The 26,767-nt window shown below is 39.3% G+C and overlaps 1 protein-coding gene across 4 annotated transcripts in view; it reads right to left on the bottom strand.

Annotated features, from left to right (window-relative positions):
- Positions 1 to 26,767, bottom strand: part of LOC145509654 (uncharacterized) — a 641,798-nt gene that overhangs the window by 204,588 nt on the left and 410,443 nt on the right. For all 4 annotated transcript variants that reach the window (XR_014056278.1, XR_014056280.1, XM_081498872.1 and 1 more), the window contains one exon: positions 18,276 to 18,429. Coding sequence is in view for 2 of the 4 variants with exons in the window: in XM_081498873.1 (XP_081354999.1) it covers positions 18,333 to 18,429 (97 nt within the window). In the remaining 2 variants the exon portion in view is untranslated. The remainder of the gene's footprint in view (positions 1 to 18,275; positions 18,430 to 26,767) is intronic.

Here is a 26,767-nt window from a genome sequence, read left to right as displayed (position 1 = left end):
ACCAACTAGAAAATATCCAGAACATCTGGCAGCTAAGCAACAATCAGAACATTTTGAAACTAAACAGACTTACTTAGGCCCCTGCCACAGAAAAATGCATACAAGACCTGTATTTGGCCTTGGGAGGGCTTTAAGATAATGACCCTGAAAAACTACATCCCTGAGGGTAGCCAAGATAGGAATATAGGTGAAAAAAGGAAGAAGGGAAGGGGAAGGAGACATCATACTGAAACTTGAGATGAACTGCCTCATTTCAGTACATGTTACCACCTTTCTGCTAACATGGGTGTCCGGTCGCTCAGTCGTGTCCCACTCTGCGACCCCAAGGACTGTAGTCCGCCAGGCCCCTCTGTCCATGGGATTTCCCAGGCAAGAATACTGGAGTGGGCTGCCATTTCCTTCTGCAGGGAATCTTCCCAACCCATGGATCCAACCCGAGTCTCCTGCATTGGCAGGTGGATTATTTATCACTGAGCCACCCAAGAAGCCCCTCTGCCAATATACTACATGATTTCAACAGCACCATGACAGTCGCTTTAGACCATACAGGGTCAAAGGGGGGACCAAAGATGCAGGCCTTAACATCTACCCAAGAGCGAGGAATAAGGTGTTCTTCTCTCTTCCCCACTCTTTCTTCCACTATAAAAACGCACCACTGTGTTCTCAGAGCTACACTCCGTTGCCTACCTGCTTATATCTCTCACAAGCATCCTGTGGTTACAAACTCACTCTTGATGGGTCACTTTGCCTCACGCTGAATTCTTTCTACATGGAGACAAAAGGAACTGAGCCTCAGTAAGTCCTGACACGATGTCAGTAGTGTTGCTAAGAGGCAGTGGTTTCAAGTCTCCTTCTAAACAAGGGACTGTGGTTCCAAGTCCCAGTCTGGGGCGTGGCTGGGTTCCAGTGTGCCATCAAAGAGTGTGGTCTCACTGACATAATCCTCAGTGTTCCACGGATGTCTACCCCTCAGGTTCGAGCTTTGACAGCTCCTCACTTCAAGAGAGGAGTCTGTTTTTCTACTCCCTTAATCTTGGCTTTCTCGTAACTTGCTTTGGGAAATAAATTGTGGTGGCCGTGATGCTGTACCTGAGCTGAGCCCAGTTCTTGGGGGAACTTCCATATTTTCTCTCTCTCTCTCTCTCAGAGTTCTGCCAGCTGCCATGTAGACCAGCAGGGGTTAGCTTGTTGGAGGATGAGATATCATGAGAGGCAGAAGTGAAGCATCCCAGCTGAGACTGCAGGATGTGTGAAAGCATGTATGAGAGCCCAGCCACAACCATAAAGACTGCCAGCGGATGACCCTTAGCTGACCAGAGATGCAGGCACAGTCTCCTCTGAGAGTGGTTTCCTCTGCAGAAGAACTGCTCAGGGGACCTATTAGCGTTGAGCCATTGACTTTTTGTGTTACTTTATTAGGCAACAATAGCTGATACAAAGATTCGAATATCACAGAATATGGACTGAAAAGCTCTTTTTTGAAGCCTATACTCTGAGCAGCAGATACTGTTCTAAGCTCTCTACATATTATCACATATGAGTCTGGTAACAAATGCATTGTTCTATTATTATTCTTATTTTACTGACAGGATAAACCCCCTTTACTAAAGTATCAGAAACAATCCACTCGAGGGTTGCAATACAGAGTACAACAGAATGCAAGCCATGCAATTTCACATTGGGACTGCTTTTGTGATCACTGACTTATCTTGCTCAAGGTCACAAAAATTGCTAACAGGAGATCTCTTTGTGTGACAGCACACAGATTACTGGAAATCAACATGAAGGTTTCCGATTAGCTAATATTACCAAATGGGGGATTATCCCTGAGAACCCACTGCTCTTGGCTTTTGACCTTAAATTGGTTAAAATGTATTATATCAAAATTCAGAATATTTCTCAATATTTATTGCTATTGACGCTTTTTACTGATAGGCTGTTAAGCCAAACATAGTTTGATATTTCTAGGAAACACTGTGTTCACTTTCTCTATCTGCTGTTTGTAAGTGAACCACAGAATTCCTAACGAAAATAGAAGTTCTGTGGCAAAATCTTAAAGCAGAACTTCTGAAACTCTGGTTATTCTTTTGTTTCACAGATGCCTGGAAAATTGCAGCATAGATTATAGTGAGAAGATTTAGTACTAGGGTTTTTAATATTCCATTTCACCATATTTTCAGGCTGTAGTTTTACAAAAATAGTAGTTCATGTCAATCTAGATTGCTCTGGTAATTGAAAAAGAAAGAAAACTGCAACTTAATTTGTTTCCTCAATGGCTGTATAAAAGCAGACATTTCATAATGATGTTAACCACAGGAGGTCATGGTGAAAGATAGCCCACTGGTATTTCGATTACCACAATGAGTTCGTACAGGCATCACTGATTAATGGTTATTATTGTATATTCACTCACAACTTCATTGAACTCCATTAGGAAAGTTTATAGCACAGTTGCATCATTATAAGTAACACAAACAGCCAGAAAACCCTGAAGAAAACATAGTTAAATGGTGGGTTAAACAGTTTATTTAAATGGAAGAAATGGTTTAATATTAATTAGAGAAATGAATATTTATAACTGCTCAAGCCTGGACTTTCTGCCACATGCATACACGTTATGGCCACCTTTGCAACAAAATCAGTATGAGGTCAGTTTCCATCTGCTGTCCATTCAAAAGACTGAGGAAAACAAATGTACTATTTTCACCAAAGTCATCAAACTATAGACTAGCATCCTAGCCATCTTCCATGGAAATTATTGATTCCAGTGGCATTATAGCTGTTATTTTTCTTCTAAGTAAGAAACCAGCTGTTACTTTTACTGAAATCAAGTTATCTGTCAAACACTGGTGCTGAACGCAAAGTTAATATGTCTCCCAGTCCAACCTGCAAAGCCTCCCACATTGAAGGAATTTACCTCAACATATTATATGAAGCAGTTATGAAATTTTCATAACATATGAAAATCTGACAGCTAACATCATACTCAATGATGAAATACAAAGCCTTTCCTAATCAGAAACAGGCAAGGATGCTCATTTCCACCACTTCTGTTCAACATAGTACTGGAAGTCCTGATGCTACTGCTGCTAAGTCACTTCAGTCATGTCCAACTCTTAGCGACCCCATGGACTGTAGCCTACCAGGCTCCTCCGTCCATGGGATTTTCCAGGCAAGAGTACTGGAGTGGGGTGCCATTGCCTTCTCCGACTGGAAGTCCTAGCCAGAGCAATAAGTGAAGAAAAAGAAGTAAAAGTCATACCCATCAGAATGGAAAAAGTCAAATTATCTCTTTGCAAGTTACATGATCTCAAAGAAAACTTCAAGAATTTAACAAAAAATGTTAGAACTAATTAACTAGCTTGGTAAAGTTATAGGATACAAAGTCAACATATAAGAATCTGTTCCATTTCTATATACTAACAATGAACTATACAAAAACCAAAAACCTTTTAAGTCCTATTTACAACAGCACCAAAAGAATAAAACACTTAGAAATAATCTTATCCAAGGAGCAGAAACACTTGTATACTCAAAACTATAAAACACTCATTAAATAAAAGTTTTTCTTAGATTTTAAAGAAAATTTAAAGAGATTTGAGATGTATTTTGTCACATATCCTTAAGTAGGTGAGTATTGAGAACACTCAAACCAGTCAATGCTAAAGGAACTCAGTCCTGAATATTCATTGGAAGGACTGATACTGAAGCTGAAACTCCAATACTTGGCCACCTGATGTGAAGAGATGACTCATTTGAAAAGACCCTGATGCTGGGAAAGACTGAAGGCAGGAGGAGAAGGGGACGACAGAGGATGAGATGGCTGGATGGCATCACCGACTCAATAGACATGAGTTTGGGTAGGCTCCGGGAGCTGGTGATGGACAGGGAGGCCTGGCATGCTGCAGTCCATGGGGTCGCAAAGAGTTGGACACGACAGAGCGATTGAACTGAACTGAACCCCTCTACCATAGGATTTTTCCCCAAATTTTGAAATTTTCTAGGCTACCGTTTGCAATTTTAGAATTTGTTTTCAGATCCCAGGCAAGTTTCTTCAGACTTTTTTCTATATCATTGCTTTTTTATGCCAGTTATAGTAAATCTATTTGCCTGCCACTTACTGAGCATGTGCTATGTGCCTGATTTTGTGCTTAGCACCTTCTAGATTACCCTTCACTCTCACAATCAGACTTCAGGCTAAATGTTTTCTTACCTTATCAAGCAACTTCAAAAAGTTTATTTATAATCAAATTCTCTTACAGGATATTATTCTATTCCATTACAACTATTTGAAAATGCACTTTTATTAATGACAACTAAACCCTAGGATCAAACTAGTAAAGTTGATAATACCTAATTACTGAATGTCTCCACAGTATGTCAGAACATTCATAACATGGAAAAGATCAAGATGCAAATAGTAATATTAAAGGAATTACAATTTTGGTGCTTCTTATTTTACCAGTTATGTGGGAGTGAATAGATAAGATGGTATTCGATATCTATTTCTATCCAAAAGCTGGAGAAGGGCATGGCAACCCACTCCAGTATTCTTGCCTGGAGAATCCCGTGGACAGAGGAACCTGGTGGGCTGCAGTCCATGGGGTTGCCAAGAGTCAGACACGACTGAGCGACTTAGCATAACGCAGCATAGCATCTACCCTTCTTCCCTCCTTATTAATAAAATTAGAATCTGATTTTGTTCAACTATTTACTTCAAAATGACAATAACCCTGTTCAGAATTTACAAACAAATGTGCTTTAATGCAAACTAATTGTGGAAACGCCAGACTTCTCATATATGATTAATCCAGGATGACACAATTTCGCTCATGGGGATGTGAAGGAACATCAACTCTGAGGCTTCTTGGAAGGGATTTTTTATTTTTAATATAATTAAATTGGAACAGACAGCATCCTAAGCCCCCCTGTACGTTATTCTATCCTTCTGTAACAAGGGAACTATAGCACTCTTGTATGATAACAGGATAACTGGCAAAGGGGCAAGACCGGTGCTCTGAGGGTGGCATAGAGAGAAAGTGGCATGTCCACAGTTTCAAGTGGTGTTTTTGAACTGCTGAAATAATCACTGGTAAAGTTATACTATCTTAGTCTTTTTCAGTATATGACATTAAAATTTTAATTAAACTTATTTTGAATTAAATGTTTTGCTACCAGTAGCTAATTTACATCCTATTTGTTACAGTAAGCAAGTGTATGGAAACTACAGTGACAGAAGTTCAGCTCAGTCCAGCTGCTCAGTCGTGTCTGCCTCTTTGCGATCCCATGGACCGCAGCACGCCAGGCCTCCCTGTCCATCACCAACCCCTGGAGTTTACTCAAACTCATGTCCACTGATCTATAACTTGTTCTCTGTGTTCTCTTTTGGGGATTCTGAGACTAGCAGCACTTAATTTGGTTAATAAATTATTTATCCTCCCATGTATTTCTCAAATTCAAATTACAATCAATGAAGAACATAAAATACCTCAACTAGATTTCAGATTTCCCAAGTACATATGATTTATTTCCAACCATACCTTGAAAAATCAGATTACTTCTTTCTGAATTTTCTCTGGCTATTATCTACAGTTTCATATCTCAATCAGTGAAAATTATAAAAAATGAACAAAAATCTAAAGAATATTTTGAACTTTACTAGACATAGAAGTAACTTCAGATTCACCTGATCAAGTAATTTCTTTAAAGAATATAGAAGAAAAATCAATTATAAATCTAATAATAAGACAAAACCTGGAACGATTCAAAGGAGATGAAACTGATTTGTAAATAATTTAGAAGGTGGCATGAAAGAACAGATGTGAAAAGTTACTAGGCCCTTAATAACCTGGCCCTTTTTTTTAACCTCTCCTCCCTGATCCCAAGCAACGTCTTGCCCTGTTCTCTCCCCAACAGTTGGGGAGCCTGAGAAACAAAATTTCTTCCCATTTTCTCACGGAAGCCAGCATTTCACTCAGCTGAGATCTTTCTCTTTGATACAGCACCTTCTTCCTGGAACATTCATTTCCCAGATCTCAACTGACCAATCCCTGCTCCTTTTCCACTTCTCAGTTTAAACCTTTTTCTCCTTGAAACTTTTCCTGACCCACTATAACCTGCTTAAGTACCTTCTGATTTAGGATGCACCTGCTAGTTTTCCCATTATGGGACTAATTCTATTGTACTGAATTTGACTGTTTAATAGACTCCAGAAGTATAAGGTTGTGTTTGACTTATTTACCATTTTATAGACAGCATCTAACATAGCACCTAGTACTTACTGGAGACTTAATAAATACCTGTAGCTCAAATGAATAATTATTCTGAGTAATGATGTTGGCATTTTAGAGCTTATGGGAAAAGAAGTGATTACACATATTACAAATGGAATTCGAGCCTTTGAGAGGAAAACAAAACAAACTCAGACTCACTGACAGATCATTGCAATGTTTTCAGGATGTGGAATCCTACAGAGTTGCAGATTTAGTTTTGTAAACACCAAAAGCTATTAATTATATTTATGTTTAGCTTTCTGCTATATATGAGATATTATGGTAGATATTGTTTAAATAATGATGAACAAAACCCTGGCTTCTGTGCCTTCAAGGGCCTTTCAATCTATGGAATAAATGTCTGAATAATGTGTTTTCTGCAGCACCTTAAAGAAGTATTTATTCTCATTCATCAGAGATTCTTCTTCTTGCACCAACCCATTTCTCTTTTATCAACAACTTTTTCCAAGGAGTTTAAATTTAGATCCCCACATCGAAGAAAATAGATTATTATGTTCATCTCTACATGGCCTCAGAGAAGGCACTGGTGACCCACTCCAGTACTCTTGCCTGGAAAATCCCATGGACAGAGGAGCCTGGTAGGCTGCAGTCCATGGGGTCGCTAAGAGTCGGACACGACTGAGCGACTTCACTTTCACTTTTCACTTTCATGCATTGGAGAAGGAAATGGCAACCCACTCCAGTGTTCTTGCCTGGAGAATCCCAGGGATGGCGGAGCCTGGTGGGCTGCCATCTATGGGGTCGCACAGAGTCGGACACGACTGACGTGACTTAGCAGCAGCAGCAGCAGCAGCAACTACATGGCCTACCTATCAGTTACGGTCTGGCAAACCTGCATGTGTTCCATCTTGAATTGTTGACTTTGTAGCAGCTTTAAAAAGAGATCATAAAAGTGGAGAAATGTATTGGACCCTTAATTAATGGGTGCTTCTTAGAGCAATATCGAGATGATTAAACATTCATAAAAAAAACAGATTGACTGAAGTGGTGAAACAAAAATGTAATTTAACCTCTCTTGGTACAACAAATATGCTGAATGTTCTTATGAAACTAACCTTGACCCAAGTACTTGACATGTTTGATTACAGTGAATGTACTGGGCCTCTATACTTCATTGGTAAATAAATGCTATGTAAGGTTGACCTGAGTTAGAACTTCACAGATTAACGGCCATTTATACTATGAATACCAATTTTCAGCACAACTGAAGCAGCACAATAATGAATCACGGCTAACACAGAGGAAAGAATAAGAAGTATTTCCACATTATGAAACACAGTCCATTTTCTTGCTTTAGTGACGCTTAAATCCTGCATTCATATTCAGTGTAGAGATTCAGTTCTTCAGAATATTTTTGGGAAAACAGATCCTTCAATTGGGAACACACTAAGCAAAACCCAAACAAACAAAAGATTCATGTTTCAAAAATTAGACAACAAATCTAGTTTTTCTGTTTTATTGTAACTAAGCCCCTTTTTAGAAAATCCATTACAAGGACCATTTGTAATAGTAGAAATATATGTAATTTATTATTTTACTGCACTAACCAAATTCCTGTTATTAATAACAATGTTTAAGACTTTATATTTTCAATAGAAACTTTTTTCTTGAAAGTATTCATTGTTATCTATATGTATAGGTAAAAACCTAAGTAGCTTTAGTTGTGTCCAACTCTTTGTGACCCCATGGGCTGTAGCCCTCCAGGCTCCTCTGTCCATGGGATCCTCCAGGCAAGAACACTGGAGTGGACAGCCATGCCCTCCAAGGGATCTTCCCGACCAGGGATCGAACCCAGGTCTCTTATGTTTCCTGCATTGGCAGGTGGGTTCTCTACCACTAGGGCCACTTGGGAAATCCATCTGTATGTACATCTGTATGTATACAGTTTCTTTATTCATGCATGCACAAATTTATTTTTTCCCCATGGCTTAGGAATGTCTAGTAATTTTAGATCAAATACCATTTTCTACTAATCTTTTTAGAGATTTCCAAGAGAAAAAAACAGACAACTGAAAAAGACCCATAGGTGATTTAGGTTTTAGTGTTTATAGGTTAGGGCTTTAACTGAAATTACCATGCTTACAAAAAGGGGGAAAAAAAAAAAACAAAACTTACCAGGAAAAAATCTCAAATGATTGGGATACATTAGTTTGTAATATGAAGAGTTCTTGAGAGAACCTGGTATACCCTCTGGAATGTATGGTTGTACTTTAGTGCAAGCTAACTGAACAAAGACACGGATGGTTTTCTTTTGGTTGGTGAATTATGAATGCAGAAGCATGGCTGGTGAAGTCTGCTAGTGTAGGCACATCACACAGGCCATAGTGGAACACCTTCTCCTCCGCTATTAGGTTTTAGTAAGAACAGGTGGCTTGCCAAGTGTATGCCATTGTAGATAGCTGAACTCAAGCTGTCTGTAAGCAAATTGTCCCCGTTAAAGAGTGTTTGTTTTCATACAAAATTTCAGGAGCAGTAACTACCGCCCATAAAATAAAGTTTAGCATGTATGTATATAGCATAGTAGGAAAGCATAAAGAATTATTAAAGAATTTTTTTTTCCTGATAGTAAGTCACAACAATGGGCTTGAAATAGTAATCATGCTGTCTACAAGGAGATCAAATCAGTCAGTCCTAAAGGAAATGAACCCTGAATAGTCATCGGAAGGTCTGCTGCTGAAGCTGAAGCTCCAATACTTTGGCCACCTGATGTGAAGAGCCAACTCACTGGAAAAGACACAAAAGATTGAAGGCAAAAGGAGAAGGGGGGTGGCAGAGGATGAGATGGTTAGATAGCATCACCGACTCAATGCACACGAATGTGAGCAAACTCCAGGGGACAGTGGAGGACAGAGGAGCCTAGTATGTGACAGCCATAAAGAATCACCAAGAGTCAGACGTGGCTTAGCGACAGAACAACCACAACAAAACCAAGCTGTCTTTCAGGCTTCTTGTTCCATCTGTAAAACACAGGCAGCATAGATTTAGCATAATTCTTAAGAGCTTAAGGATTTTTTGGAATGAGAAGTGGTAAATAAACACAGACTTCAAGTCATCAATTGCATTGAAAGTGAAAGTGAAGTCGCTCAGTCGTGTCCGACTCTTTGCAACCCCATGGATTGTAGCCCAGGGAATTTTCCAGGCAAGAGTACTGGAGTGGGCTGCCATTTCTGTCTCCAAGGGATCTTCCTGACCTGGGGATCAAACCCGGGTCTCCCACATTGCAGGCAGGGGCTTTATCTCTGAGCCACCAGTTGCATTAGGCCCTATCAAGAGAGTCTGCCTATCCTTTGAAGCTTGGAAGCCAGGCAGTGACTTCCCCTCAGCTATGAAAGTCCTAGATAGCATCTTCTTCAATAGAAGGCTATTTCATTACGCTGGATTATCTGGATTCTTTAGTACAGGCACCTTCATTATCTTAGCTATACTTCTACATCAGTCCTTGCTGCTTCACCTGGCACTTTTATGTTATGAAGACAGCTTCTCTCCTTAACCTCACACACCCATCTCTGCCATCGTTGAACTTTTCTTCTGCAGTCTCCTCACCTCTCTCTGCCTTGATGGCATTCACGACAGTTAGGGCCTTGATCTGGTCTAGGCTGAGGTGTAAGGAAATACTGTGGTTGACTTGTTCTTCTGCCCAGACCATGAAAACTTTGTCCATATCATTAATAAGGCTGTTTTGCTTTCTTATCATTCCTGTGTTCACCAGAGATGACACTTTTCATTTCTTTCAAGAACATTTCCTTTGCACCCATTACTTGGTTGGCTCACGAGGCCTAGCTTTTGGCCCATCTTGGCTTTTGACATACCTTCTTCACTAAGCTTAATCATGTCTAGCTTTTGTTTTAGACTAAGAAATGTGCAACCGTTGCTTTCACTTAAATAAAGACTTTCTTTTAAATAAAGAAATGTTTATTTCACTTAAATAAAGGGTAATTAATTGGCCTAATTTCGATATTGTTACATTTCAGGGAGTAGGGAGGCCTGAGGATAGGCAGAGAGACGGGAGAAGGGCCAGTCAGAGAGAACACAGCCTTCACAGATGACGCTCACCATCTTATCTGGATGAGCTTCACAGCATCTCAAAACAACCACAACAGTGACACCAAAGACGTCAGATCACCATGACAAATATAATAAAAACTAGCATTTTTGAAATATTGTGACACTTACTGAATAATGTGACAAATGCCAAAATGACACAGGAAGTGAGTAAATGCTTTTGGAGAAACCACACCAATATCCTTGCTTATTGTAGGGTAATACTCACAAACCTTCAATGTGTAAAACAAAGCAATCTCTGAAGAACAGTGAAGTGAAGCAAAATAAAACACGTATGCTTACACATGTACTGCATGACATGCTTTTCACAGCATTAATTTTATGAAACTGATATTTTAAGATTAGAAATGGCAGAGTTCTACTATACATTTCATGAAAATGTTAGGGAAATAATACCCACCCTCTTATACAAAAAACACAATTACTGAAAATCATCCACTGCTCAGTACTCTCACAATTTTTAAAGAGAGAGGAAAAAGAGCAGTATGCCATTTTGCATAACTAGAGAATTTAATAATTATAATGATAATAAAATTCTAATATAAAGAACAAAATTAGCTGCACTTGCAAAAGGAGTGTAGAACACATTAAAATTTGCTGGGGTAAGTGCTTCTTCCTTTTAATGAACTGAAACATATTCTCTATACAACTGGGTACATTCCTATCAGGACAGGAAAGGGCCATTAAAGCTGAAGAGACCAGAATATAGCAAAATCATGAATAATATTAAACGCTTAATAATGTCTTTATGCATATAGTGATTCTTCCTGACATCATCAGTAGATTTTAATGAAATGTAGGCAATTAACATATCTGTAATTATTATTCTTGTTTTTAAGTGAGAGTGCCCTTATTTAACACAAATCAGTTGTACAAAAATTTAAACATTAAAAATATAATAATCACTGTTTTTATTTCTACAGTGCTGTTCTGTGTGTGTGCTCAGTCATGTCCGACTCTTTGCGACCCCATGGACTTAGCTCACCAGGCTTCTCTGTCCATGGAATTCTCCAAGCAAGAATACTGGAGTGGGTTGCCATTTCCTACTCCAGAGGATCTTCCCAACCCAGGGATCAAACTCAGGTCTCCTGAATTGCAGGCAATTTCTTTACTGTCTGAGCTACCAGAGAAGCAGTTAAATCAAGCTAAATAGCATAAGAACTCAGCATCAAAAAGTTAGAAAGCAAAAAATGCACAAGAAAAAATGTGTACCACATGATTTTGCAGGGTCAGAGTAAGTTTTCAAGAAAGTCTCCTTTTTCAGTAGTTAACATTTTCTTTACTATTACTTCTAATTTAGTCTTCTTTAAGGTTATAAAGGGAAAATGGGATCATTAAACCTATAAGCAGGTACAATTACTTGATAAAATCAAATTTTAGCAGATGGCAACACTGGATGATTGAATAGCTTGCTGTAGTACTTTTTGTCTCAACTGCCTCAACTAAAAGAGTTCTGAAATTTATAAATATGTAATGTGTGAAGTGTGAAGTAAAATGGAGTCTCCTATGTCAGGGGCTTTACAATGGAGCTGGGAGACCATTAAGGAGATGGTGGACCTTAGGCATATCCTCACCAAACAGAACCAAGAACTTTTTAACTGGGCTAAGCTGCAAAGAGGCCTATGACTGCAAAAACATCTGCAACTTGCCACAGTAACAACACCTTTTACTTTCCTCTAGAGATAGCCTTAGCACTCAGGCTTTGCCTAGACTAGCTTCTGCCTTGCCTGGAACTCCAAATGAAAGTGAAAGTCTCTCAATCCTCTCCGACTCTTTGCGACTCCATGGACTACACAGTCTATGGAATTCTCCAGGCCAGAATACTGGAGTGGGCAGCCTTTCCCTTATCCAGGTGATCTTCCCAACCCAGGGATCAAGCCCAGGTCTCCTGCATTGCAGGTGGATTCTTTACCAACTGAGCCACAAGGGAAGCCCAAGAATACTGGAGTGGGTAGCCTATCCCTTCTCCAGAGGATCTTCCTGACCCAGGAATCGAACCGGGGTCTCCTGCATCGCAGGCCGATTCTTTACCAGCTGAGCTATCAGGGAAGCCCTATTGTAATGCAAACCTCCCACCTTTACCTTTAAAATTCCTTTTTATTCCCTAGTAGGGATACTATTTGGGTTGTTACCCAAAGATTTTATGTGCCCTGAATTGCAATTCTCTGATTCTGAACAAAGGCATTTTGCATGACTATTGTTGCCTAAGTTTATTTAGGTTGACAAATACATTAATAATGGAGGCTAATGCAGTGTCTTAATTTTCGAAATTGGCAATCTTAGCAGTGGTGAAATAATTTTTTTATTTGTTTTTCTTTTTCATGCAAATGGAGAGCTCAGTTGACTGAAAGTAAAACCTGAAATTATTTATATCCTGTGAATTACTTATAAAAAGGTCAGGAGACAAATACAACTTCTAATTCAGCAAATTACATTCTAAATACCAGCTTCTTTACGAGTGAACTGATCAAGTTTTTGAAGACAGACTTCTAAATTGCCCAAAAATGTGTTGAGAAGTCAACTGATGAAATTTGAGAAGATGACAAAAATCTCTGAACAATATAGATCCCAGGTCACCAAGAATTAGAACTGTAGGTGAATCTCTTACAATGAAGGGGCAACTGCATCGAAGTGGTTATAGATCAGCTTAAGGTTTTCTCTCTGATTGCTGCTGTCATTGGTAAACTCTCAGGAGCTTCACCTTCTCTTTTAACACTGTAGACCAAGAAAAATAGACGTTTCCTTTGGTCGTCAGTCCCATGTAGAAACTGGAGCTAGATTAAGAGTTAGAGAGTCAGGGAGTAAGAGAAGGAACGTGAGTTACAGCACAAAAATCTGAATAGCCTGGATTAGAAGGGGTGTTTTAGAGTTTTTCAGAATTTGAGAAACTGCAATAAACTTAGTGTGCATGTTCCCCTAAATTTCACACGGTGGAAATCCTATTTCTGATGTGATGGTATTTGGAGGTAGGCTTTCTGGAAGGTAATTAGGTCATGAAGGCGGAGCCCTTGTGAGTAGGGTTAGTGCACTTGTAAGAAAAGGCCAGAGAGTTAAGAAACACCTAGCTTTCTCTGCCCTGTGCAGATACAATGAGAAGTTGGTTATCTTTAAACCAGGAAGCAGGCCCTAACCCGACACTGGCTCTGCCAGAACTTTGATCTTGGACTTTCCAGCCTCCAGAGCTGTGAGAAATAAATATTTGTTTTTAAGCCTCCAGATTATGGAGATTTCTTATAGCAGCACAGGAAGTCTAAAACTAAGACAGAAATGTGTAAAACACTACCAATATTTTAGGTTTCCAATATGTTAATAATGGAGAAATCCAAACAAAATTATAAAAGTTGAATTATAAAGAATGTCTTTTTAAATGTGAAAGGATTTATACTTTTAACACATTAATATGATGACTTTCTATATAATATCTTTAATTATGTCATTAATAACCTAAATTTTACTTTTCCCGGAAATGTAAGTATTGGGGACAAATGACCTTTTCCCCTGTCTTGGGAAGGTCCTGGATTATTTCACAGAACTTCTGTCGCATTGTGATCAAATCTTAAATACAAAAAAAAGTGTTTCACTGGGTTCCTTAAAAGCCTTCTCCCATGAGGCAAATTCTCTGTTTCATAGTAATCACATGTGAACACTTTCTCCTGTAGTCAGACTAAATTTTCTACTGAATCAGAGGCTCATTCCTTTTTCCTGCTTCCCTGTTACCTGTATTTGGCTTTCTGGCAGAGAAAATTTCAAGCAGCAAACCATGCCCTAATATCATGTAGTAACTACATTTGTCTACAGCTAAAGCCTTTGACTGTGTGGATCACAACAAACTGTGTGAGATGGAAATACCAGACCACCTTACCAGCCTCCTGAGAAACTTGTATGCAGGTCAAGAAGCAACAGTTAAAACCAGACATGGAACAATGGACTAGTTCCAAATTGGGAAAGGAGTACGTCAAGGCTGTGTATTGTCACCTTGCTTATTTAACTTATATGCAGAGTACATCATGAGAAATGCTGGACTGGATGAAGCACAAGCTGAAATCAAGATTGCTGGGAGAAATATCAATAACCTCAGATATGAAGATGACACCACCCTTATGGCAGAAAGCGAAGAGGAACTAAAGAACCTCTTGATGAAAGTGAAAGAGGAAAGTGAAAAAGCTGGCTTAAAACTCAACATTCAAAAGACTAAGATCATGACATCCAGTCCCATCACTACATGACAAATAGATGGGGAAACAATGGAAACACTGACAGACTTTATTTTCTTGGGCTCCAAAATCACTGCAAATGATGACTGCAGCCATGAAATTTAAAGATGCTTGCCCCTTGGAAGAAAAGCTATGACAAACCTAGACAGAGTACTAAAACGCAGAGACATTATTTTGCCAATAAAGGCCTATATAGTCAAAGCTATGGTTTTTCTACTGGTCATGTATGGATGTGAGACTTGGACCATAAAGAAGGCTAAGAGCCAAAGAACTGATGGTTTTGAACTGCGGTGTTGGAGAAGACTCTTGAGAGTCCCTTGGACTGCAACGAGATCAAACCAGTCAATTGTAAAGGAAATCAATCCTGAACATTCATTGGAAGGACTGATGTTGAAGCTTCAATACTTTGGCCACTGGAGGTGAAGAGCCAACTCATTTGAAAAGATCCTGATGCTGGGAAAGATTGAAGGCAAGAGGAGAAGGGGACAACAGAGGACGAGATGGTTGGATGGCATCACCGACTCGATGCACATGAGTTTGAGCAAGCTTTGGGAGATGGTGAAGGACAGGGAAGCCTGAAGTGCTGCAGTCCATGGGGTCACAAAGAGTCAGACATGACTGAGGAACTGAGCAACAAAATTCACAGACAGACATATATAGTAACAGTAAGGTCATTCCTTTAAAAGAAGCAGGATAGCAAATGAGAACTCCTTGGTTTTTTAAAGCTAATAATTGTTAAGTGCTAATACTTTGAAGATTTGCACTCTTGGAATTTATTTTCCCCATTTTTTTGGTAGAAATTCCCAATACTCCTATAACAGGTATGTAATTATTATATTAGTGCTCAAATTTATACCTATATCGGGCTATTCTGACTTTGGGGCAAATTTCTGCCCACAAGTACTGCTACCTAAGTTGCCATATTCACTACTTATTATTTTCCATCCTGGCCCAAACTAGAGATATTTAGGGATTAAATATATCATTGGCTAGTAACTTACCACCTGAGTAGATACTGAATTCAGCAGTCACTGAATTCAATATTCAGTGACCAAGGCTGCTGGCATTGGGTCCAGCAGCTGATCTGATTTAGAGGTTACTGATCTAGAACAGGGATGAACTGACTCCTGAGCAATCATACAGGATGAGGGAGCGGGACCTGTTAGCAAGCAGAGGAGCAACAGAGGAAGGAGAGCCAACCAGGAGAGCCACAGACACCATCCAGGCCCTGAACGTCCACACAGCTTCTGACAGTTTTCTGTGTTCAATTGCATGTATTTCACCAGTGACACACTGCTTTTGTCTTGAGGTGACTTGAATCTGGGTCAGTCCTCGCTTTTACATAAATTTGACTAAATCACTGTCAGTTCTTAGCTTTTGCTCTGTACGCTTGACTAAAACAACATTTCGAGAATGATCTTGCAGGGGCAAATCAGATGAGTCTTTTTTACTCCACCTCATTTTAGGGCCAGTATTACTTTGAGGATGTATTTAGAAACAGTCAATTTATATTTGATATCAAGTCATTGATGATTTAGCAACTTTAACTTCAGTGAAGTGACTGAAAGATTCAGCAGCTGTGACAAGGAGATTTAAGGGTCAATGGGTGCCCAATATATTATTTTATACAGAAGAAATGAAAAATGATGGATGTAATTGGCAAATTAATGGCCTGCCAGAAGCCATCCTATTCATGCAGCTCTAGACCCAGACACAAGCACCTTGGGTGGAACTACACAAGGAACTCAGTGCAAACAGATTCTAGCTGACTGTCATCCGTAATTTACTAAGGGTACACTGGGTGCTAGGCACTGTGCTAGGTGTTAAGTGCTCATGGGAGGAAACAAACACAGAAACCATGCGACCTACCAAGAATGATGGCATTTTCATCATTTAGGAATTTCATCATTTAGGAATTTGTTTTCACAGCAAATCCATCACAATACTTAAAATCATCACTAAGCTTCTTTCAGTTGATAAAGATTGTATTAAAATACAATGTTTTACATGGCAAAGCTAACATAGGAAATCACTTATAGTCAATTTATTTGCAAGAATTAGTTGAATTAGGTAAGTGCATTATGAACCAAGAAAACAGTACTATTGGGAAAATTTTAGGCATCAGAAACAGCACTGAGGAAATACTTGTGGCAGAAACCTCATTGAGGCTCTACAGGTCAAAAACGATAAAAAATTCTTTTTTTTCCTTTCCTTTTAAAATAAAATTTGGATTTGTTGTAGACAGTGAAAAAGTACAGTGTCTCTGTGGAGAGTTCCAGAAAGGAAATGAGATGAGGGTAATGGACCATTGGGCAAGGGGAGGAGTGAGATGAAATAGGAATTTAGAGAAATAAGTCCTGAAAATGAATAACGTGGTGAGAAGTCAGAAGAGGAATGCTGGAAATCTCAAAGATGCTCTAGCCTCATTTGATAAGACTACAATTCCACAGCCTGTTGAGTTGACCACGCTTTCTCTAAATTATGTTTCTTCATAAAAATCTACATGTTGACCCTAGGGACCACTGGAGCAAAGCAACTCCTAACGTAGAGAATTAAAAACCATGAAGTACAGCTTTCCAGTGTTTTTTTACTCTGTGGTAGGTCTAGGGTGAACCAGTAGTTCTGAACGTGAGAAATGTAAATTCAAGAATAATATTACAATATTAGCAATTGCTTTACAGGGAAATGAAACCAAGGATGGAAACTAACACCTACTAAAAATATGAAAAGCTGCTTCTGGAAGAAATCAAGCTTTATGTATAATTTAATTGTCGGATTAGCATTTTAGGGACTAACTGGCTTTGAAACTACTTTGATTTCAGAAAGGCACCTTGTTGAACTCTTGCCTCATCCGACACAGCAAACATTAACTTCAGGAGAATGAAAAGAATGGCGGCATTTTATGAATATAGAAAGCAATACAAATGCTGAATGACAATCATGCCATCTCTGCATGGCATCTGCTGAATTTTTGTTTGGAAAAGTTCTGCCTCTGTGCTAGATAACTCCTCCCTCTCTTCTGCATTAAATAAATGAAATGAAAATATATCAAGAAGCAGGAAATAGATAAACACAGGAAAAGTTTAAGCTCTGTTTGAATGGTCAGTATTAGAATTAATTGCTAAAAATGTTTTCAACAGTAAAGTGTTTTCAACAGTAAGCACAGCATGCCAGTACCAAGCCAAATAAACATGCCAGAAAGAAGAGCATAAATATGGAAAAAAGTCATGACACAAAAGACAGATGTCTAAATAAACAGTCATGGAGCTCTGGTTCAAGACTGCGACCTAATCAGATCCTGAACTCACCTGCCCCCACCGACACGCCAGTCTGCAGCTACAGAAGCAACAATTTCCTCTTAAAAAAGAGAAACCTGAAGGCTGGCTGAATGACACCGCCACATCGGATAAACAAAAGACAAACCACATCAAATCAGGGTAGGAGAGACTGGAACACGACCCCGCTGTGAACCACACCCCTCGTCCACACGACCCACAGCAAAGAGAAAATTCAAGACCAGGACCTTCTCTGAGGAGCAAAGGGTTGGGACCCGACATGGGGTGCCTCAGATTTTTTTTTTTTTAAGATTTGCCCGCGAGAAACAAGCGCCCAAAATATCTAACTTTGAAAAACAACAGGACTCGCGTCCGGAGACCCACAAAACTGCACGTAATAATACGAAGAACAAAGAGCTCACGCAACTCACCTACAACAAGGGCCAGCAAGCCTCGGGAACGGCGTCCAGACATCCAGCGAAGGGGGCTCACCTGCTTATATGCCGTCCGCCCGAGGGCCTGGCACCTGACTTAGCACGTTCATCTAGGGGTTCTGCCTGCATATAAATAACTGTTTCTTCGCCTCTGCATTAAGAAAAGAAATGACAGTATCTGTTTTAAAAATAGGCAGATAGGTTGTTTGTTGGGTTTTTGTTTTGTTTTGTTTTTTTGATTTGTGATTCTACCAGAATCATCAAGGCGGCCCCTGAATTCTGCTAAAGGTCAAAATAAAGTGCCTGCCAAATCAAGATTGTTTGCAACACCTGGGAAAGGAGGGCGGCCCTAGGGTTAAGGCTTTCCCATTGGAAACTAGAGGACTGTGGAAGGCAAAAAGTAAAAGCTGAAACTTTTAAGTTCAGCAGGAGAATATTGGATACACGAGGGGGAGAAGATTAGTCATTCCTTCCTGCATCAAGGGAACAGACTCAGATTAAGGCAAGCAGGAAAACAGGATGATGTATTTGGCTCAGTAACTGGAAACCTCAAAGGAGTAAGTGGGCTTGGGACACAGCTGGGTCTCAGTAATAAAACTACATGATCGGATTTCTTAGCCATACAGCAAATTCCCCTTGGCCATGCATTTTACATATGGTAATGTAAGTTTCCATGTTACTTTTTCAAAGGGAGGGGATGTATGTATACCTATGGCTGATTCAGCTTGAGGTTTGACAGAAAACAACAAAATTCTGTAAAGCAATTATCCTTCAATTAAAAAAAAACAATTTTACTCTATATTAAAAAATATATTAAAAATACTTTTAAAAAAATACATGCTCCAGAATCTCTTTCTCCATCTTTTAACTGTACTCTCATCCAGGTTGGTTACATTCTCAGCAGCAATAAAAACAGCCATCACCAGATGGATTGAATTATATTTGAAGCTAGAAAATGCAGTGAAATGGAATGTCTCTTCTAGAAGTCTCCTCAAAGGTTCAGGCAGGGCTGATGGGCCTGGCTTGTGTCCTGTGTCTGCCCCTAATCCAGAGAGCAGAGAAGGAGGAATCTGGTGGATCTGGGAAGTGTTTCCACCTGCATGGGTGGGGTGTGTTGGCGTGTGCAGGTTAGAGGCAAGCCCAACACAAAGAGGGGTTCTTCCGAAGAAAGAGGACAAAGGAAGGGGAGCAAGGATGCCTGATGGATAATAGGGATAACGGGCATCACAGTTCACTACAGCTTCTTAGTGTGGTGTGCCAGGCGATAGCCTGGACATCACCCGGGATTTCCGGTATAAATGCAGAATTGCCAGGCCTGTCCTAGACATACTAAATGAGAATTGGCAATCAAAACGCTCCCCAGGTGATCTGTGTGCATGATAGATTTTTTTTTTTAAATCACCTGCCAACACTTCTGGAGAGGACTACATCCATAACTAACCTCTCCATCCGCACTTTCTGCCAGTTTATGTTATTTATATTTTTCCTACTCACATCCTCAGATTTCTAGGCTCAACTTACTGGCTGAGGGGTAGCAAAATGTCTGATACTTTGCTCTGAAGGCTCCCATATGTCACGGTAGAAATAATCCGGATGCAAAGTGAGAGTTTTTGTTCAGCTCCTATCTTATGTACAACCCTTCGAGATCCCAAGGACTGCAGCTCGCCAGGCTTCCAGATCCTTCAAAGTGAGAGTAGGTGACAAGATTTTCTGAGAGAATTTTACTGCCTATTAATTCTCTTCCCTAAATAAATGATAATTTAATTCTATATCCCATTTTATCCTTTAATGGTTTTTAGATTATCTTATAGTTAGATTATTTTATAGTTGATGCAGATATAATTCTGGAAGAACCAGTGGATATTATTTTAGTCACAGTCCTTGCTCAGACTTTGTCCAAGTCACCTGCTGGGCAATTGTTTTCTCCGCTATTGTCTGGATCATCCCGAATTCTCAGACAAGGGGTGTCAGCGCCATTCACTGTCCCTTTCTCCTGTGTCTCTGTTGCCATGATGTTGTCCTTGCTCTGTGTTAATGTGACATCACTGTCCCAAAGCTTTCATTTTGGTCACCACTGGCAGTTGTACTGCATTTTTCCACGGCAGCTCATCGAATGCCCTGGAGTGTCTCGTTACTCAGTTGTGATCACAAGGCTAAAGTGACTTTGGCTTTTCTTGTGGTGCAATTTACCAAAATACATGGATAGTTTTGCAGAACCAACTCTGTGTGGCTAAAATTGCCTGAAATGTGACATTCATTTGTCCCTTAACTTAAATAAATAGTAAATGGATAAAGACTAAATTGGTTTACTTCTAAGGCTTTACTTCTCCTATTAGCCACCAATGTCTTTGCTTCCTGACTCCTGTTTTCTTGAAGACATTTTGCTAAATTATGCCATTCTTGGAAACGAAAGCCAGCCTATTCCCCCTAAAATGTTTACCTCTTCTTATGTATTAGTAAAATGAGGGAAATAAACATTTAACTTGGAAATTCACATTTATTTATAATTAGTTACCTCTACTTTTCTAAGATTCATATCACTGCAAGGCAACTGCAAATCAATTACTTGGAAATGATCGTTCCTTTTAGAGTATGTTGAAATGGGGCACAACATGGAGACAGGGCAGACATAAACACAAAGCCGTGAGATGGCTGTTTCCTCTCCGCCGAGAAGTCATTTATCCTTTAGGGCGGGGAGAAATGGCAGGTGTAGTAGGCAGGCACTGTACGTATTTTTCTCAGTAAAATTGCTTATTAGACTTTGGAATGCTGATCAGCCATCATTTTAATTTTATTTTAAAAAATGTAAACAGTACTATGAGTACATATCGTAATCTGAATCATTCTTTAATCTGGGTTCAAGAGAAGCAGTAAGAAAGAGAATCTTAAGTACTTGGTATAAGCTAGGCAGGTGAAGTGAGAAAAAAGTGACTGAGATAGTATTTGTCTTAAATATTAAGTAATTTAGCAGAGTTCTTTTCAATATCTACCCATATTATTAGTGTTAAATAAGCGAGAATAGAAGGGCATGCTGTGACTTTTCAATCTATCTATTGTTATTGCTCATGGCTTATGGAAGTTCCCTAAAAGGAAAAATGCAATTTCCCTTAAATTGCTTAGGCTTTTTTTTTTTTTTAAGTAATTCAGTCATTTTTGATATTTTCTTTACTGTTGGTCATATAAAAATCATTTTTTTTTTTTACTTTTCCAACATCAAAGTATGCATTAAAGTAGAAGAATAGAACATATTTTAAATCACTTTGTTATACTGATTCATAAAATTTTAATATATATCTACATATATATACATATATAAGGTTGGGTCTTATTTGTATGTTGGCCCTGAACCCTTTGTGCCTTCAGTTAGTCAGTTCAGTCGCTCAGTCGTGTCCGACACTTTGGGACCCCATGGACCTTTGTACTTTAGGGAAATCCAATTTAGAGGTCATTAAATTTCTTAGGCTTTTAGAATGTACTGAGCTTTATGGAATTTTACTAGGACTTTCTGAACTCCCATAAGTAGTCCCACGCGATGAGTCTTTGCCAGAACAGGTCTTCTTTGCCATACATCTCGGGAGCACATTGCCCACTATGGTAGCCACTTGAGACCATTAAGTGTTTGAAATTTAGCTAGTTTAAATTGAACTATGTTGTGAATGTAAAAGAAACACACTGGATTTTGAAGGCTTAATTTGAAAAAAATAAAGTGAAATACCTTGTTAAATTGTACATTGATTATATATTGAAAAGATAATATTTTGGATATTTTAGGTAAATGTATATTATTAAACATAATTTCAACAATTTCTTTTCACAATTTATATGTGATTGCAGAAGAATTTAAAATTATGTATGTGCTCCTCATTTGTGGCTCACATATTTTTATTGCAGTGCTCATCTATATTCTTTGTTTCTGAAAAGGATTTAACTTGTGACTCAGTTGCTTAATAATATTTAAATTCTTAGTTGGTTAACAAGGTATTTTTATCTTCAGTCTTTCTCATGACAGTTGAGACAGAAGGACATATAATATGCATCTTTAATGTAGTTTGAGATTAGGAGAATGCATAACGCAATGTGTTTGTATAGTGCTTTTCATTCACTGTTCAAATGGTCAAATAATTGAAATATAGAGACTAACAAGTTAATTAACGTTTAAAAGAGAAAGAGATGGAAAAATGATTCCCTGAGTACTCTTTGGAAATACCAGTGACCTTGGCATTTGGTTACCACATCTGTGGCTTAGATAGAGGTAATTTTTTTTTCCATATTAGAAAAAGAAATTGTCATTCTCTCAAAAGGAAGATTAAAAATAAATGAGTGGCATTTGTATTACCATGCACCAATTTTCATTAGTAGTTGAATTCAATAGTCAGTTTATAAAAATTGAGTACTGTAATAACAATAGATCTGGTTTAAGTGAAGAAAACAATGGAAACAGTTGGTTTCCTAGGAAGCAATTTGCAGAGGTATCTTGGAACGTGGAAAGTTGATGTTGAATCTTGCATCATTTAGTGGCTTTGCTCAGGAATTTTATCGACACAATTATGATGCATTTTTCCATTAGAAAACTAATTTTCACTTAAGTGGTGAAATCAAGCTCCAGCTTGATTGTTATAGTGAGAAGGATTATGCTGTCAAATCAGATGGATTCATGTAAAGGCAGTGTTTTTCTTTAGGCAAATACTGAAAACCATTTGAGTGTAAAAGATCAGCATAACAATAAGCTTCCAACTTCACTGAATAAACTTTAAAGAGAACTTGTTTCTTCTTTCTTAAATGAGAGTTTAAAAGAACTAGGAAATGCCATGCAACAAAATTTTACATTTCATTATGAATTAAAAAATTAGATTTTGACTTTGTATTGACTGCCCGGGATACCATATTGATAGTGTTCTTTACTAATGTCAATGCTTCCAGTATTTCCAAGTCATACACTTCCAATACTGCAGGACATCATCCCCACAGCCTTTAATTTGGTGCAATTCTTTTGCTGTTGTTAAAATATGTCATAAAAACAGGAATGTGTGAAGTGATGATGCTTGTAGCTAGGCAGGCCTCTTTCCATAGTGAGAGGAGGAAGACTTCATCACCGGTGAGAAGAGGAGAGCAGAAGAAACAAAGGAGCCGTGAAGATGTCACTGAGTTCCTGAAAATTTGGGACTTCCCATCGCTCAGTTATGTCTTAAGTAAACAACTGATGTACTATGCTTCAATCACTGCCCAGAGCATTCTTTTGATGATGTAATTTCTAACCAAGCGTTCAAAGGTGCTTGCCCATTAAGCATTTTCAGCATCTCAGAGGTGCTGGCATGTGGACAAAGTCCATTACCGGGTCTGTAGGATAGCCTTGACTTTGGCCACAGCCAGCCTGATAAAGCAGCTTTTGTCTGATAAAGCATGCCTATGTCCTCAGCATTGGCTTTCAGTGTGCTGACCCAAACACTCCCATGGAAAGGATGAATGAACAAGATTGGACGGATGGACAGTGTAGGGCCTTTGATGATTATTGTTGTTATTCAGTCCAACTCTTTGCGACCCCATGGACTGCAGCATGCCAGGCTTCCCTGTCCTTCACTATCTCCAGGAGCTTGCCCCAACTAATATTCATTGAGTCGGTGATGCCATCCAACCATCTCATCTGCTGTCATCCCCTTCTCCTTCTGCCTTCAATCTCTCCCAGCATCAGGGTCTTTTCCAATGAGTCGGTCTTTGATGATGGCTCTTTGCAATTTACCTGCACCTCCTTCCCACTTCTCTTTCTCCTCCTCAGCTGCTCTGTAGAAAAATAGCAGTGGCTGGGGCTGGAAAGTTTGTAAGAAATTGATGCTTTCACAATTTCACTGTTGAATGCTTAAAAATAAAATAGATTTTCTTTTTTACAGGAGTTTTAGTTCCAATCTCCTAATTCTAGGAGCTAGGGGAAATTAGTTATAATTTCATAATCCACAATTTCATAAGATCAAGGCATTAAAGAAAGATGGACGCTTTGTGGGCAGACAGAATTGTTGAAGGATTGTGGGGATATTTGGGGTAAGGGACAGGAGACTTTAGTTCTTGTCCAGTCCCAATACTGACTACATGATGACCTTGGGATCTCACTGTATTCATCTGTAAAATGAGAAATGCACTAGGATTCTTTCACTAAAACGCTGTATGACCCTCCTACAGGCCTCATCACTTTGCTGCTTCACTGGAGGCTTCAAACCTAAGCTGCACATTGTGTCACAGCTCTAATATATACTGTGCTCTTTCATATTTTTAGAAACGAGGAAGAACGTATGTGTAGCTTTTGGTAGCCACTGGGCTTTATATCAAGTAACTCTTGATAGTTTTATACCTAAAGGGCAAAATACATCAAAGGGATGATCCACTCTGTAACTCTTGACATATTTTACATTGTCGTACAGATGCATGTTCAGCTACATATGCCAATACTAAGGTTATACTCAAGATCTTAAAGTATATTTGGACTTCTAGAAAATAATTGAGTTTTCTGTGTCTCTTAATATTTTGTATGTGGAAAAAAAATTCTATTTTGGCCTTGAATGGGAGTAGTTAAGTGTTGTTGTCAGTGATGGTAGAATTGTCTGCAGGACAAAGACAGGACAATTCCTGTAGAGTTGTCTGCAGGACAAAACTTTGTAGATATTATCTGCCTATCCATCTATCTTTCTGTATCTTAAATATTCTAAACAAAAGGCTTCCATGAAATTGGTGATTTCCTTATGAGCCCGTTAAGTACCATAGACTCTCACCAAGCAGCTCATTAGCATCCACACCATGCCCTTTCACATACACACACACAAAAGTGCTGTGCTTTTTGAGAATTCAGCTAGTCACAGGGATTTTTCTGATTCATCCCAAAGAATAACTCAGGTGCTTTCCAAAGAGTGATTTATTTTTCTCTGAGTAGCAATACAAATTTCCTCCTACCCCAATGATTCACAAGAGGAACTGGCCAAAAAGCCAGAGATTAAAATGAAGCTGTGATATTCTTCCATTTCTCTCTTTGGAGTATACTTTGCTTTTAGAGGACACAGATATATTTTAATCAAAAGTAAGCCCTTTTTTAAAACCATGTACAAAGAAAACTATTACTATTGGACACTTGAAACATATTTTCTTCTTATCCTAATTGAAAAGGTATCATCATTTCTATTAGTATTGCACCTGTAGAAATGTAGATTCCAGACAGTCTAAATTCCTGCTGCAAAGTCTCTGCCTCTGTATATTTGGGTCTGTGGCTCTTTTTCCCTGTTGTCATCAGGCTGATAGATTCTATATTCCCTAATATTGATACCATCATTCTTGACAAAAATAAATGAGGTTTTCAACTAAGAGTGAGTGAGATTCTCGGGTGTGTTGAGAACGCTGCACTGGAACGGGAGTGGCCAAAGAAGTAACGCCTGGGCAACTGTCCTCAGGCCAAAGTCCTGAGACTGAATTATGAATATCTGCTCAAGCTTTAGGAGAAGGCAATGGCACCCCACTCCAGTACTCTTGCCTGGAAAATCCCATGGACGGAGGAGCCTGGTAGGCTATAGCCCATGGGGTCGCTGAGAGTTGGACACAACTGAGCGACTTCACTTTCACTTTTCATTTTCATGCATTGGAGAAGGAAATGGCAACCCACTCCAGTATTCTTGCCTGGAGAACCCCAGGGACAGAGGAGCCTGGTGGGCTGCCGTCTACGGGGTTGCACAGAGTCGGACACGACTGAAGCGACTTAGCAGCAGCAGCAGCAGCAGCTCAAGCTTTATTTGCTGTGGGACATTCCCTAACCTCCCTCAAGTCAGAGGTTAGTCCAGGAAGATGGTCTATGTGCTCAGTTCTCCATTTCCCCCGTATATATAAGTTTGGAAATTCAAAAGAATAAAGTCTATAGCTGAAGCTCCAAATCTTTGACCACCTGATGCAAAGAGTCGACTCATTGAGGGCAGGAGGAGAAGGGGATGACAGAGGATGAGATGGTTGGATGGCATCATTGACTCAATGGACATGAGTTTGAGCCAGCTCTGGGAAATAGTGAAGGACAGGGGAAGCCTGGATGCTGCAGTCCATGGGGTCGCAAAGAGTTGGACACAACTGAGTGACTGAACAACAGCAACAGTACCCTACAGGTACTTGTGGTCTTCTTATCAGACCGGGAGCAGGTGGACCGGAGTCGACGAAAAGAAGGAGAGAAAGAAGGATGCGGGGGAACCAGGTCTCTAGTGGAGCAAGGGTGTTTAATTAGCAGAAATGCAGGCTTATATATCTTTGGATGAAGTGCCGTTAATTGCAAGAAAAATGGATGGTCTAATACATACAAGGTCGCTGATGCTGAAAGAAATCACGGAAGCGGGTAACCGAAAGGAATCCAAGTAGATACCCTTTCCCACGATCTCAGTCCTGAGAACTGCATGCAGTTCTACTCATTCCGGAATAGGAACCGGTAAGGAACAGAGAATCGTTGAGAAATGGCACATAAAGGAAGAAAAGTGCAA

This window comes from Giraffa tippelskirchi, chromosome 6 (genome assembly GCF_054371585.1).
Source record: "Giraffa tippelskirchi isolate mGirTip1 chromosome 6, T2T-mGirTip1v1.2.pri, whole genome shotgun sequence".
NCBI classification, from domain to species: Eukaryota; Metazoa; Chordata; class Mammalia; order Artiodactyla; family Giraffidae; genus Giraffa; species Giraffa tippelskirchi.
This window is presented reverse-complemented; position numbering and strand designations above follow the sequence as displayed.